The sequence below is a fragment of the Thalassophryne amazonica genome, chromosome 12 (genome assembly GCF_902500255.1).
Source record: "Thalassophryne amazonica chromosome 12, fThaAma1.1, whole genome shotgun sequence".
In the NCBI taxonomy this organism is placed as follows: Eukaryota; Metazoa; Chordata; class Actinopteri; order Batrachoidiformes; family Batrachoididae; genus Thalassophryne; species Thalassophryne amazonica.
Window position 1 is genome coordinate 9,521,700 of NC_047114.1, and position 15,044 is coordinate 9,536,743.

Sequence of the window (15,044 nt, forward strand, 5' to 3'; positions counted from 1 at the left end):
TAACAGAACGCTTTGAAATTCGAATTGAAATATTACAACCACTCAAACCCAGACAACAACCAGGAAAGAGTTTTGCTAAAGGAATTGGCCAAAAGAGGAAGCTTAGTGATGATGAGTTAAGGGAGACAGACAGGCTATATGAAAGAAACAAGAGGAAGAGAGGTTTTTGTCCCGACCTGGCCACAGAAATTGCCGTAGCTTGGTCATGACCAAGAGAAGAATGAGGTTTTCTGCCAAATCTGCAGGGCCTATCCGTCGTATGCTGACAAGTAAGTAAAGTATATGCTTGGTCCTGGTTTGAAGCTAGTTTAAAATTCTAACCAGCTTGTCTTTGTGGAAACCCCATGGTGACAACATTAGCAAAGGAGCTAAGCATAATATATATATATATATATATATTTTTTTTTTTTTTCAATTTTTAGAACCTTACCCCCAATCCAGACAAGGCAAACTTTTTAGTTTTGATATGGACCTACATGTGCATTTTACATTTCTGACTGAGTTAACCAAATCTGAGGGTTGCTAAAAAGTGCCCTCTAAGTTTTATGGTAGTCACTTTATTTTTTTACACTGGAAAATGCCCTCTGATAAATTCTATTTTTTTAACTTCATGGTCCATAGAGTATTTTATGTTTTTGTGGATTGGTTTATATTATATAGGCAGTTTTATTTGCAGGATTTCAGGGTGGAATATCATGAACTCTTGCGCGCAAAACCATGGGCCAGTGCTCCTACACTGTGGGCCACTAGCTTCTAAATTCTACTGGCCCTGTGGGCCAGTGGGGCAAACTGGTTTATGTCAAGCCTTGCAATTGGATCTGGACAGTTAAAGAGATGCCGTATTGGAACTCTGTGCTTCTCTGCCTAACCCAAACATGGCAACCTTATCAGCAACCGAAGGTTAAATTTCCCCATTTCCTCCAGAAGGATTTCAACGGCCTTGGTGAAGCATCTGGCTCCTTTTCAGTTGCCCTGCCCTACAGTCTGCGGTTGTCAAGGCCACTCCAGAATCTACGCATACACGGACAGAGACTGATATGAACTCATCCGCAAACATGATGCACACCCACCACCCCTACCCCCTCGTGTTACAGATATGATCATATCCGAGCTGATCACATCTGTGCAGTCACAGATGTGATCACATCTGTGACATTTCACTAAGGCTGGGTATCAATCAAAAATTTTCGATACAGGTACCAATACAGACACCTATATCCCATGTTAAACAAATAACCCGGTCTGCTTTCTTCCACCTTAAAAATATCGCCCGTCTCCGCTCATCTCTGAACTTCTCAGCCACTGAAACCTTAATCCACGCATTCATTACATCCAGAATCGACTACTGCAATAGTATTCTCTATGGCAGTGATTCTCAACCGGGGTGCCGCGGCACCCTAGGGTGCCGTGATCGATCATCAGGGGTGCCGTGGGCAATTATCAAATATCACCATTATCGGGTGTATGTGCTGTAATAGTGTGGCAGATGGTGTAATGCTCTTTTATTCCAGTAGATGGCAGCAAAGCGCGCAGTAGCGCTGAGCCGTGTGCCGACACAGAGGCGTGATCGCCATTTTAATTCCGGGCAAGTTAGTGATTTGTGTGCATAGAAGTTCACTTAGTCTCGTCAAGAAACAGGTGGAATATGCCGGAAAGCTGCGCATGTTGGCAAAGTCACAAATGGAGGAACAAGGGAGACAATTCATAAGTATTCAGTAATTCATTCCATAAGTAAGTGGTTTTGGTTATTGTTGTCACTTTGTCCATGATATTTGGATGATAAACAGCTGTATGTCTCCTGCCGTACTTGTGTCGCCCGATGACACGGATCATTATTTTCACTTATGTCTAGTTGATATTTTCCACTGCTAGACCAATGTCTAGTTAAAATTCTTGTTGTTAGTGACTAAAAATTGTTGGACAAGACTGGGGAGGTTTTTTTTTTTTGCACCTTAAAATAATGAGATTAATGATGCACGCTGTGTTGCCACACACACAGAGATGTGCACACACACACCACTGACTTCATGAATGAAACTCGGTCAGTAAAGGATAATTGTGTAAAAATATAATATATATAAAAGTATTGTAATGGTTTTAGGAGCCGCGCTGCATTGAACACAGCAGCAGCAGCTCAGCCGAGCAGCGTAGCTTAACAGCACAGATCCGTGTAACTTTCAACACTAATATTTGAGAATGTGTGTGTGTCAGAGTAAGTTTAATACTTTCCTGACATAATTTAATGTAATTTAATTTTACTGGCTCGATATCCAGGACAAAATGGCATTTTAACACATATTTTGCAAGCATTTTTCTGAGTGTGTTCAGTCGCGAATCTCCATTGAAAATGCATTAACATCCGGGTACTTCATCAATATTTTGCCCGGTTAGGAGACATCATGTCGCTGTCCATGAAGGGACGTTTTCGTTTAGTGTGCAGCAATGGGACTGCGCTCTCTAGTTCTTATATAGAGCTCCATGACTATAGTATACTATGTTACGTCATATCTGTACCGCACGTCTTGCTAACGTGCTAACGCACCATGTAGAGCCAGTCGAGTTAGTAGTGCGTGACACATGACAGTGGTGTGCCGCAGGATTTTGTAAATATAAAAAGGGTGCCGCGGCTCAAAAAAGGTTGAAAATCACTGCTCTATGGTACACCATCCAAAACTCTCATTAAACTTCAATATATCCAGAACTCTGCTGCTCGACTCCTCACACAAACCTGGTCCCACCAACACATCACCCCTGTCCTCCAAGATCTTCACTGGCTGCCCATCCCTCAGCACATACAGTTTAAAGTTCTCCTTATCACCTTAAAAGCCCTCCACAACCTGGCACCTTCTTACCTCTCTGACCTGCTCCTGCCCCATACTCCATCACGATCCCTCCATTCCTCCAATGCTAACCTCCTGTCCCTCCCCTGTAGAACCAAGCTCCGAACCTGGGGTGACAGAGCCTTCTCCATTGCCGCCCCCACCATCTGGAACTCCCTCCCACAACAACTCCGTGACTGCTCCAAACTTCCCACCTTTAAATCACTCCTCAAGACCCACTTATTCAAGACTGCTTTTAATGTTTAACCTGTTTTAATATGGGGTTTTTTTTTACCTTATATATTGTTATTTATTAATGTGTCTGTGAAGCGTCTTTGAGTTTCTAGAAAAGTGCTATACAAATAAAATGTATTATTATTATTATTATTATTACCTTCACTTCGATACTTGTTCCTGAGCGATACTTTTTTCTATATCAATTTTATTTTGTAATTTTATTATCAACAACATTTTATTGCGTCTTAAAGTAAATAAATATGAAATTGGTTACTGGATTCTTGATCTCTGGACTTAAATAAAATCTAGATGGTGGATCCTTGATGTCTGGACATAAACAGAAATAAAATCTGTAGCTTTTGTCAAAAGCATTTCCTTTCAGACATTTTGGCATGAATGTCACTCCATATCTCTGAGCTGAACTTAGTCGGCTGCTGCACGTCAGAGCAGGATGTCTCATTTTGGGAGGAAAAAAACGTTTTGATTGATTGAAGTTTATTCTTTGTCTTACAATGTGTGAAAAGAGGTGTCATTTGATTTAAACGGCGATTCACTTTAAAGTGATTAATTCCGACCGGACTCTTTCTAACTTGACTTGGCAGAGAGCCGCGCAGCGTTTGGAGCTGTGCGAATGGAACTGAGGACGATTCTCTTTTCTTTCTCGCAACAAGACAAGAGTCCCAGTTAATGACTTTAATCCACACAAAAGTGACTCACGATTGACATATTTTAATGGCTTTGAGAGGGGTTAAAAAGCTGATTTGCCGCTTCTGAAAAGCAGGGAAGCAATGAACCAATGACGCAGCGGATCGGAGCACTGCTTCGTTGGTTCATTGCTTCAAAGCAGAGCCATTACAGAAGCGGTTGATTACAGACCCGCTGCAGGGTCTGCAATCAATGTAGTGAAATTATCATTTTCCTGACAAACACCCTCAAAAACAACGGGCACTCTGAAGGACCGATGAGGGAATCATCAAGTCTTGATCACGTGATTAACCTCTGGGTACCGAAACTTGACACCGAAAGACGAGGCATGTTTTGATACTTGGTACTACCGAAGCATTTTTTGTCGGTGCCACAAAAGAACCGAAGTTCGGTACCCAGCCCTACTTCATGTCATGTACAAAGCTGCAATTAACAGCTGAGCTGCGCGTTAAGACAGTGTGCTGCACACACATATTCAGATCCAAATTCCCACAGACTCTCTCAAAGTAAAATAAAAATTTTACTTTCATTGAAAGTTCCATTCAAAGGAACACAAAGCAAAAGACGAAAAAAATTACCATTCACTCACCTAGTTGTAAAGATTCCAAATAACAGCCTAAGTCCACAACATCAAAGAAGCCCCCACCCAAAGCTGTAAACCTAGGGGAAACACTGCCTAAAGACACAAATTAATGACTGCATTATAAACTCTATACTTGTCAATCAAATATTTTAAATTTGTGCAGTGTTATTTTTGATTGTAATGGTAATTATTTTAAATAATTATTCCTGAAATGTTAAAAACTGGTCAGATTACATCTTGCACCTGATTTATACTTGTCAAAAGGATGTTTATTCCAAAAACTCATTTGACATAAAACTGCAAGAAAAAAAAAAAAAATTACATGTTCCTGTAAGTGACAAACTGATTTGGGGACATGCTTCTGTTTTGAAGGATGAGTGGGGATATGTGGATCGAGTCCCACTTTCGACTATACAATAATCATTTTGGGTTTGTTTTTTTTCTTAAACTGATTGAACAGGAGCGGGCTCGTGACCAACACATCATCCTTCGCTAGTCTCAAGCAGACTCAGAACATGAATCCCCACCCTGTGGCTCAAAAAAACAAAAACCATCAGAAGTCACAGAAATCTCAGCCACATTGAAGACAAACATACCCATGTCTTTTTTGACAATGTTGTAGAAGATGCCACCTTGCTGGAATAAGTGGGGCAGCTTCTTGGCGTAGGACCAAACGTCTTCACCTGGAACAGACAGAGACGCGTTAAACCAGATTTAATCAACTGACTGAGGGATCAACTCAAAGCTCCAAATCACGCAACAAACACTAATCAACTGTTTTCACACTCAATCGTTCATTTAACAACAAAACGTCAAACATATTTTGCTTCTAGGTCATTGAATGAGAGTCCAGTGGCGGCTCTAAAAATTGAGTCGTGGGCAGAGCTGTTGCACTAAACAGCAGCTTAGGTCTGGAATCAGTGCTAGCACCATGCATCGCTGCATTCACCACACTACAGAACCACCCAGACAGACTTCAGGTCCATCCTATCAGGTGAAGCGTGGGCATGTCCTTGGTCTTCTCCAGGCACTGGGGTCGCCAACACTGAGACACCAGCATGCTGGACAATAACCAGAGAAACTGTCGCAGATGATATTCCCCCACGATGTCAATCAGCAAGACCCAAAAATCGTCAGAACAAAAACCCAATTAAACACCAGCAACAACAAAAATGTTTTCTGATAAACTATTAAACATGCAAGGAAACAATGTGTGTTTGTAGCTTTTTTCCCCTCATCTACAACATAAACCTTCCTGTTTCAAAATGTATAATCGAAATATTTTGGAGTTGCAAATCAAGTGCCACTATCCTTGAGCAAGACATCCATGAGCTTAATCTGTACCTAGGGACTTGTTGCAACATGTGAGATGATATTTGGAACATGTAACCTTTTTCTTTCTTGTACAGTTTGAAGCGGTTCACAAATATGATTAGAAGTGTGAAATGTAATCGCACATGGCAGAGTGTATTGCTCAAGAGAGCGTATCAGACCATCACTCAGCAATTGCCTCCCTCTCCCGGCATCGACTCATTTTCAAAAATCAACAAAACGACAAAGAAGAATCGCGGTAATGCTTGTTGATGATGTCATATCTTCCTCAGTGACTCTGAACGACTGGTAAAGGCTGCAGTCAGTGCTTCAGTCACAGGCTCCATCTCCACCTCAGCAGATTAAAACTTCTTGTAAGAGGGTAAAATTATAAGCTATTTTAACTCTTTGGAGTCACCTGACTGAATTTGGTCACGTAAAAGTCACATGACCGAATTAAGCAATTGTCCCATTAAATTCACCAGACTCAGTTTCTGTTTCAATGCATGCATGCTTCAAGCATTGTACGAGTTTTTAAATTATGTTACTAGGCCTACTATAACCTGAATTATGAGGAATAATTTCCACAATGTTTTCTTGTGAATTTTATGGTCATATTTGGTGCACGTATTTGCAGAAAGCCGCAGTAAAGAGTCTCACATTTCCTCAATCAACTGTGCTGAGAGCTCCGTCTTGCGCAGGAGAGCAGAGAAAAAACCACGCCTTTCAGTCTGTCATTGGTGGAACCCCACAACATGAGCCAATCAGGATCATCAGCCCATGTGGTGGTCTCTCTCAGGTCTTTCTGGACAAAACGCCACCAAAAGCAGACAAACTAAAACTGCCTCCTGCTGGACTGAAGCAGGAACGGCAAAATAAGATTATTCCAATGCACAAAAATACATGTCTAACAAGTCAGAGAATCAGGCTCTCAAAATGAATTATATCTGTTTTGTTTTTTGTTGTTATTTGTTTATTTTAACCAATTTAGCTTTGCAAAGGGACTATACGACCCATTCAGAAACACTTCCATTATAACTTTTACACTTAAGTTTATATTGTGATATATACCGTTACAGTGAAGGGATTCAATTTATATCATGATATGAATTTTAAGTCATATTGCCCAGCCCTACCTGGAGAGGATGCCAGTCTGCCGTAGGGCCACATATAGAAAACAAACACATTCACACCCACACTCACATCTACGGTCAAGTTTCCAGTTGGCCTAACATGCATGTTTTTGGATGTGGGAGAACACCCAGAGGGAACCCCTGTAAAGACAGGGGGAACATGTAAACTCAACAAAGGAAGGCCCCAAATTTGGAAGTGATCCCATGACCTTCTTACTGTGAGGCAACAGCGCTAACCACTAAGCCACTGTGCTGACGGTGTCGCAGACTGAACGGTCCCCCTAAAAATCGGTCCATCCCGCCTACACTGTGCATGCGTCATTTGGAAGCACAGCAGCACGTCAGAGATGGACTCTCTACACTCAAAGCGATCAAAGGGAATAATGCGATTATTAACCATCAGTTTGGCAACTTTTAGCATTGTTAGTATGCAAAGCTAATTATGAGTAAAATAGCATATATTTATACATTTATTCTTTACAGATGACAAAGTAAAACCTCTTAAATCAATCTAAAGTCAGTTTTACGCAGAAACAAGGCTGTTTTAAGCAGAAAATGAGGCGATAATTGGCGAGTCGTTATTAACGCTCAGAAGTTATGTAGGCACAGCAGCAGCTGTTGTGCCCCCTGATTGCTCCCCCATCTTTTATGATGAAATAATGCTGAATTTTTGTGGAAATGATTGTTGTACAAAAACTTCAGATATCTGTCACTGAGATAGATGATGACTGGAGTGCACTTTGAAGCAAAAACAAGGTGATAATCAGTGAATCGTTGGCGACGCTCAGAAATGACGCTGCTGAGCTCCGACATGACGCATGTGCATTGAACGCTGGGCGGACCAAGACTGCGGTTAGATTAAAAAACAAAATATGTTTGAAGCTTATACTTAAATCTAAAAAGGTGCAAACATCCATAATAAACAGTCCAGCCCAACATTGAAAAATATTCTATCGTCCTCACATGTCAGACTTTCACACTTGTGACCACAGTTTGATCAGTGATTTGACAGCGATGATTTTTGTTAAATATTACTGTGGAAGTTTTTTTAAGTGGAAATTTCCAACACGCTCGCACACTGCTTTGTGCAGTGAGCTCCAGGTCTGCAGGGAGTCTCCAGCCTGTAGAAATCCCAAAACCAGCTTTGGTTCCAGCCTACACCAGCCACAAACATTTATCCAGCTGGGTTGTTTTATAATCAGGGTACATAACTTGATTTTAAAGATAATGGTTGGTTTAATGTAAGGTGGAAATGACTGACAAAGCTTAGTTTGCCATACATGGATAACTACCACAGGTCTATCAGCAGCAATGATCATTTGATTGGATATCTCCATCTGTTTACCAGCAGAACTCTAATTATTCCAGTTTTTAACCAAAATATCTGTGTCATTTCCATGATGTCTAATTTTGATGGGCTGCCAGAACTATTATTTATTTTAGTATTATTTTTTATTTATTATTTATTTATTTAGTATTTATTATTTATTTTAGTAGGTAACCACTTAAATGGACTAATTTCCCTATCAAAGCCTACTGTATAACAATCTAACTCCCAGGATCACTGCCCAGAAGGGAAACAACTTGAAACAGGCATTCAAAAATATGTCTTGTCTGTCAAAAATGTCCTCTCTGGAAATAGAGGGCATTTCAAACTCAAGCATCAGTGTTATGAGAATAATATTTTTGTTTGAGAGAGGTAATCACTATCTGTGATGCCACAAAAGGATGTGTACCTAATTTACTCAAATGTCTTTAATATTGGGGTGTACCTCACCAAAAACTATTCTCTCTAGAAATGCTTATAGTCCATCACTATTTAAGAATGCAGAAACACAACAGCAGTTGTATACTCTGAGTACATAGTTACCATCAACTGTTTTAAGTAGATGGTATATATAGGTAGATTGCATTAATATTGGTCTGTATAATTTACACAACAATTATCTTAGTCAAAGAAATTGCTCTCCTGAAAGTATAGCAGATCATATCTGTGAGCTCATTAAGTTCCCCAGTCAGCAATTAGATATGGATGAATAACTTGACCAAAGTAACCACTTTGATTTTTTTTGGTGCCAGTGACACATACTTGTGTACCCTGACAGTGAAACAGCCCCACTGAGGGTGGAGCATTAATCTAACAACCCGTGTCCACGGCACACAAACTCTTAAAAAACAACACAAAATAAAAACTAATTGCAGCAGTGGGACTGGCTGCCACAGCCGCCCTGCTGGAGTCACCCATGACTTTATTGAGCTGCAGCGTCTGAAGCTGCAAGGCTCAAAGTTCATGTCAAACTGTCCTGAAAAAAATGAATGGTGCCTTGAAACAGATCTGTTTGTGTGACATGAAGCTAACCTTTGACCCTACTGGCAGATGAAACAGGAAAACACGAGACACGAGTCCACCCATTCGCTGTGTTCATGCTACTAATCGGGATGCTTCAGCAGATTCAGTCTCGAATTTCTAACTGCTGACTTCTTAAACTCATGACGGAACTTCTGGTCCCTTAAACTTACATCAAACAGCTGATTTGCGTGCAATAAAGTGCACAGTCTGCATGATAAGCTTATGTTTATGTACATCTTGAATATGTGCACAGTAAATTTTGCAGGGTTAAATTACACTGCATTAAGTTCACGCGGCTCCATTTAAAATGGTGTTAAATCAACTTTACCACAGCATAACTCTGTTAGTGTTGATCAACTTGATTTGACTGTCCAACACTATTCTGAATGGGGCGAGGATGAGCTTGCTGTAATGTTAATTTAACACTAAAAAGTTTGGTATAAAAGATAAAATAACACTTTTCAATGGCCAAGTGACTGTAAAAGCATAAAACAACCTAAAATGCACAACTGCTTGTTGATAAACAGCCAAAAGGTTTTATCTAAAAACATCACATCACTGAGTTCTTACCCATCAACGTTGCTAGAAGACAGAGGGAGGACATTTCTAGATCGATGTTGTCCTGGAGTTCGCGGCCACTAACTCTTCCTGCTGTCGTGGCGCCCTCGTTCTTCACCGCTTGCAGGGTGGAGGGTGAGCTGGAGGCTCTGGAAATGGAAGCTGCTTGGTTTTTGTCCTCTGGATCCTTCACAATCTCTACTGTCACCCTGTCACCGTGCTGCAGGGCCACCGGCTCGTTCTCCTCGCCGTCCTTTGGCGGGGCCAGCTCTTTGGGTGGGAAGCCGTAGCGAATGCACTGCTGCGCTGGTGGTACACTAAACTGGCTGGCAATGCTCCGCTGGAGATCAGAGAAGGTGGTGTGGGACTGCAGGGTGAGCATGGCCTGCCTGCCATCACTAGTGGTGACGCGGATCTTCTTCTCCTTACTGGAAGAGGGGGCAGAGGAGGTGGATTTTGTGGGCGTGGCTGGAGCTGAAGAAGAAGTTGTTTCTGTAGAACAACTAGGAGAAGACGTCCGGCCGTGGCTCTTCTGGTCCTGTTTGAGCCTCTCAGTTCGTCGTTTCTGCGTGGCAAAGGCCTGCTCACTGATGCTCTGCTGGAGGCTCCGCTCTGCCCGACTCATCGTCAGCTCCTCTTTATGAAGCGTCTTTGCCTTCTGACCTGTCAAAATGATCTTTGTGGGCAGATGTGGGTCCACTGTCTGTGGATTCTCCGTGTTGTCAGTGAGCCGCTGTGCGTGAGCGCCGTCGATGGACACTGGGTTGTACTCGTCTGGGTTTTTCTTGGCGGTGTGATGTAGAATGGTGTTTACTACTTTCTGAACCAGAATCTCGCTGCCAAACTCACCGGGAAAGTGCTTGGTGACCAGTTTCATGGCCACGTCATACACGTTGCTGTTTAAAGATGGGTCTGTCTCGTACTGGAACCAGTACACAGTCTCCCGTACCAACCGTCCTCCCCACTCCAGCGTAATGGGGAAAGCCTCAGGGAGGTTGTCGTACTCCTTCCCGTCCCAGAAATGTTTGAAACCACACCCACATTTCCCACCTTGGGAACGAGTGTTGGTTCTGTCACCATCCAGATAAACGACGGAACCATTTCCACGGATGTGGCGGACAGAAGTACCATGACACCAGGTGCAGGTGTGGAGGGAGCTCAGCTTGTAATCAGGAACAAGGACATCTCTCTGTGGATCGTATGAGCAGACGACATTGTTGAGCGGGAAACTATAATTCTTGTCCGGCCGCAGTTGTCCATGTGTGGATTTGGCCAGATTATAAAGCTTACCACCAGGAATCAACCACTCTGCTGGCACATGGAGCTCAGAAAGGGCTCCACAGATCAGACAGCGGTGCAGCCGGTTCTCCATCACTGACTTCTTGGCTGCTTCTATCACCTCCTCAGGCTGGATGCCGATCATACCAGTCCGTCTGTAGACGTACTGGTGCACATCAGCCACCAGAGAGGGATGGATGCTGTGCTTCTCCATGAACACCTCCTCCATGGCATTGACCAATCTCATCAGGTATTTGTCCTGTAAACTGCGGTCGCCGCCGATGACACAGCTCCCATCTGTTTCCAGCTTGATGTACTTCCTGATGAGGTCCTGAGGAATGCCCCACGCCTTAGGCAGTAGACGGGCCGGCAGTTTGGGGAGCACTGTGTTCTTAATTCCCACCAGAGGGATGTAGTGGTTCCGACCAGAGCTGCTCCAGGCTATGCAGATGGGCTTGTTGAGTTTGCCATCCTTGCCCCGGCACTGCTCTTCAGGTACCAGCCCCGGCAGGAAGGTAGCAGAGTAATCTCCAGAGCTCCTCATCCCACTCAGCGAGTCCAGCAGGATAATGGGTCGATGGAGCACGTTGGCCAGTCCAAATATGTGGATGTTGCGCAGCCCAAGTGGCACACCCTCAGGTGGAATGAAGAGCGGGTCACACTCATTGATGATGTCTTCCCACTCAGCAGCATCAATAAAATCCTGGAAGAGTGCCTTGTAACGGTCCAGGTTCTGCTTAAAGTTCTGCTTCAGGTTTTCTCTCAGCGCGTGCCAGAATAGTTCTCTTCCTACCAGCGCTCTGGACACGGCGTGGACCAGGCAGTGCCCGTCTCCATCCACGTGGACGGGTATGAGACACTCCCTGCTACTGTTGGCCTTCTTGACCTCCTCCAGCGTGTCGTGGAGGTAGATCAGACTGCCCGATCGGTCTTTCCCGTAGCCCACGGTGGACACGTGGTCTGGTTCGATGAGAAAAGCCCGGTCTCCGAGCAAGGAGCAGTCAAACATGTCCCCCTGGTTCATGTCCCTAAGCAGCTTGGCTTTGCCGGTCTGCTTGTCCATACCGTACCGGGTCAGGACCGGGGAAAGCAGCTTGCAGTGGTAGTTGGACAGTCCCATCACCTTCACCAGCTCGGTACCTTTCTTCGGGGCCCCGGTGACGCCCAGCAGGGCGTTCCTGAGCAGGTTGTGGAGCACCACATCTGGGTCGGTGACTTCCTCGACACTCAGCAGGTTTTTCTGCTCGTGCCGCTGGCCGCACTCAGTGCACTCGATGCTAACCGAACCGTGAGCGGGGAAGAACAGCCGCGCCTGACATTTCGGGTCCGGACAGAAACCGGACAGAATCCGTTTGTCCTTCTTCTTCGAGCCCTGAAGCAGCGACATTTCGGCTGAAAACACTTTAAAGCGGCTTTAGCTTTCACACAACCGCCATATTGTCACTGTAACTGCTAACGAGAGTTGTCTTTTTTTATAACCACAATAACAACACGGAAGCGGCTGTTTTTTCTGGACGTTCGACAGCGTAATGACGTAAAACGTCCTGTTGTGGGAGTTGTAGTTTTATATTGGGCGCATGCGCTAAATTGTTATGACGTTTTTTTTGTTTTTTTTTTAAAGACACTGTAAAAAATAATTTCTAATTTTATTCTTCCACTAATGCTTCAGGTCTAAAATTGAATGTGAATAAATGTGCAGTCAAAAACTGTGTTGCCAACTTAAATTTTGTCCCGAATTTAAATTCGGGACAAAATTGAACAGGCATCAAAGAGACCTCTCATTAAAAGGTAGAATTACTGTAGGGCAGCTGGCATAACCAGGTTTATCTACGCTGCTGTTTCTTTAGATATTGATTAAAAACAGCAAGAACAAAACTCATTATTATCAAAAAGTCTAATGACTGATTATAATAATGGTGGTCTCTAGTTTATTAAAATCAAGAAAATTGAGACCACCATTATTATAATCAAAAACACATTCAAGATTAATTGGATTAAAGCATTATTTAAAAGAACCTACTTCTATCTGGAATATTATTTCGCATTAATTTGGGTGGTCTGAAATTTCTTCTACTTTGTAATTACGATATTAATTGGACACCTGTCTGTCTCAAAATTTCATAGGCAAATGCTGTTGGACTAGTCTCTTATTTATAAGGATAATTTTTCTCCCAATAGATATTTTATATGGAACAATAGATATGTTTGTTACAAAAAGAAGTTCTCTTGTTTTGACAATTGGTTTAGGAATGGTATTGTACAGGTGAGGCAATTTTTCAGTAAGGAAAGGAAACTGTTTAATTGCCAGGAATTTCTCTGTCATTGTAAGATCCGGTGACACCGAAAGAATTTGCTATATTTTTGATGCTATTCCATTTGGTGTTATGCTCGATAAAGGCTACACCGTTCCTTGATCCAGCTGACACACGAACTGGGAAAATATGTTTTCAACACTTAGGTAAAGTTAGAAAGATATTCACAGATTCGAAGTTCACGGCTCAATAGATCTTAAGGGAAACGTTGTAGAAAGACAAACACCACTAGTTTATAACCTCAGGAAGGTAGACAACGAGCTACAACCTTATTTTTATCCATATGAGCCATCCTCTGAGCTGAAAAAAATAACACTGATCTGAACGGGCAGGCGGCAGAGAAACGGAAGCTTAGGGACCGTCTACAAAGTGCATACATGGGAAAAAAAAAGACACCAGAAAATTATTGAATAAATCATTGTAAAAAGGAGTGATATTACCAAATTCACTGCACACATCAGTGGGGTCCTGCTGATTATACTACAGAGCTCAGTTTGGAAAAATGCCGTTATGAAAAACTTTGCAGAATTTTTTATTTTTAAATTTTTAATAGCATCAAAGTCACAAGATGTGGTGTCACCAAATTCACTGCACACAACAGCCGTGTCCTGTTGATTATACTACAGCACTCAGTTTGGAAAAAAGTAATTTAAAAAAAAATTTGGAGAATTTTTAATTGATTATATTTTCAATAGCATCAAAGTCATAAGGTGTAGTGACACAAAATTTACTGCACACAACAGTGGTGTCCTGCTGATTATACTACAACACTCACTTTGGGAAAAAGTCATTTAAAAAAATTTTGGAGAATTTTTGATTGATTAAATTTTCAATAGCATCAAAGTCATGAGGTGTAATGACACAAAATTTACTGCACACAACAGTGGTGTCGTGCTGATTATACTACAACACTCACTTTTGGAAAAAGTCATTTTCAAAAATTTTGGGGAATTTTTTATTGTTTATATTTTCAATAGCATCAAACTCATAAGGTGTAGTGACACAAAATTTACTGCACACAACAGGGGTGTCCTGCTGATTATACTACAACACTCACTTTTGGAAAAAGTCATTTTCAAAAATTTTGGAGAATTTTTTATTGTTTAAATTTTCAATAGCATCAAAGTCATAAGGTGTGGTGTCGCCAAATTCACTGCACACAACAGTGGTGTCCTGCTGATTATACTACAACACTCACTTTTGGAAAAAGTCATTTTTCAAAAATTTTGGAGAATTTTTTATTGTTTATATTTTCAATAGCATCAAAGGCATAAGGTGTAGTAACACAAAGTTTACTGCACACAGCAGTGGTGTCCTGCTGATTATACTACAGGACTTAGTTTGGAAAAAAGTAATTTTAAAAAATTTGGGGGGATTTTTCACTATTTAAAAGTCATAAAGTGTAGTGACACAAATTTTACTGCACACAACAGTGGTGTCCTGCTAGTTATACTACAATACTCAGTTTGGAAAAATGTCATTGTTTAAAATTTGAGAGATTTGTTGTTTAAATTTACAATTGTGTCAGTGTTAGAAGGTGTAATGACACAAAATTTCCTGCACACATCTGCTTAGATTAGATAGAACTTTTTGTGATCTCTTACGAAAACTCCCTCAGGGAAACCGAGGTTCCAGCAGCATTGTATAGCATCACACAGGGTAAGAAGCACACAAAGTATCAAAAGTGAAAGTAAAAAAAAAACAACAGTTTGTAAATATAAATATAAATACCAGACATACGGATCAATACTGGTTTAC

General features: G+C 41.8%; 1 protein-coding gene across 1 annotated transcript in view; it reads right to left on the bottom strand.

The window, feature by feature from the left end:
* Nucleotides 1-12,361, bottom strand: part of vcpip1 (valosin containing protein (p97)/p47 complex interacting protein 1) — a 33,830-nt gene extending 21,469 nt beyond the window's left edge. The window contains exons 1-2 of the mRNA XM_034182804.1: nucleotides 9,709-12,361; nucleotides 4,941-5,027 (exon numbers count right to left, since the gene is read on the bottom strand). Coding sequence (XP_034038695.1) covers nucleotides 4,941-5,027; nucleotides 9,709-12,361 — 2,740 coding nt within the window. The remainder of the gene's footprint in view (nucleotides 1-4,940; nucleotides 5,028-9,708) is intronic.
* Nucleotides 12,362-15,044: the final 2,683 nt, after the last annotated feature.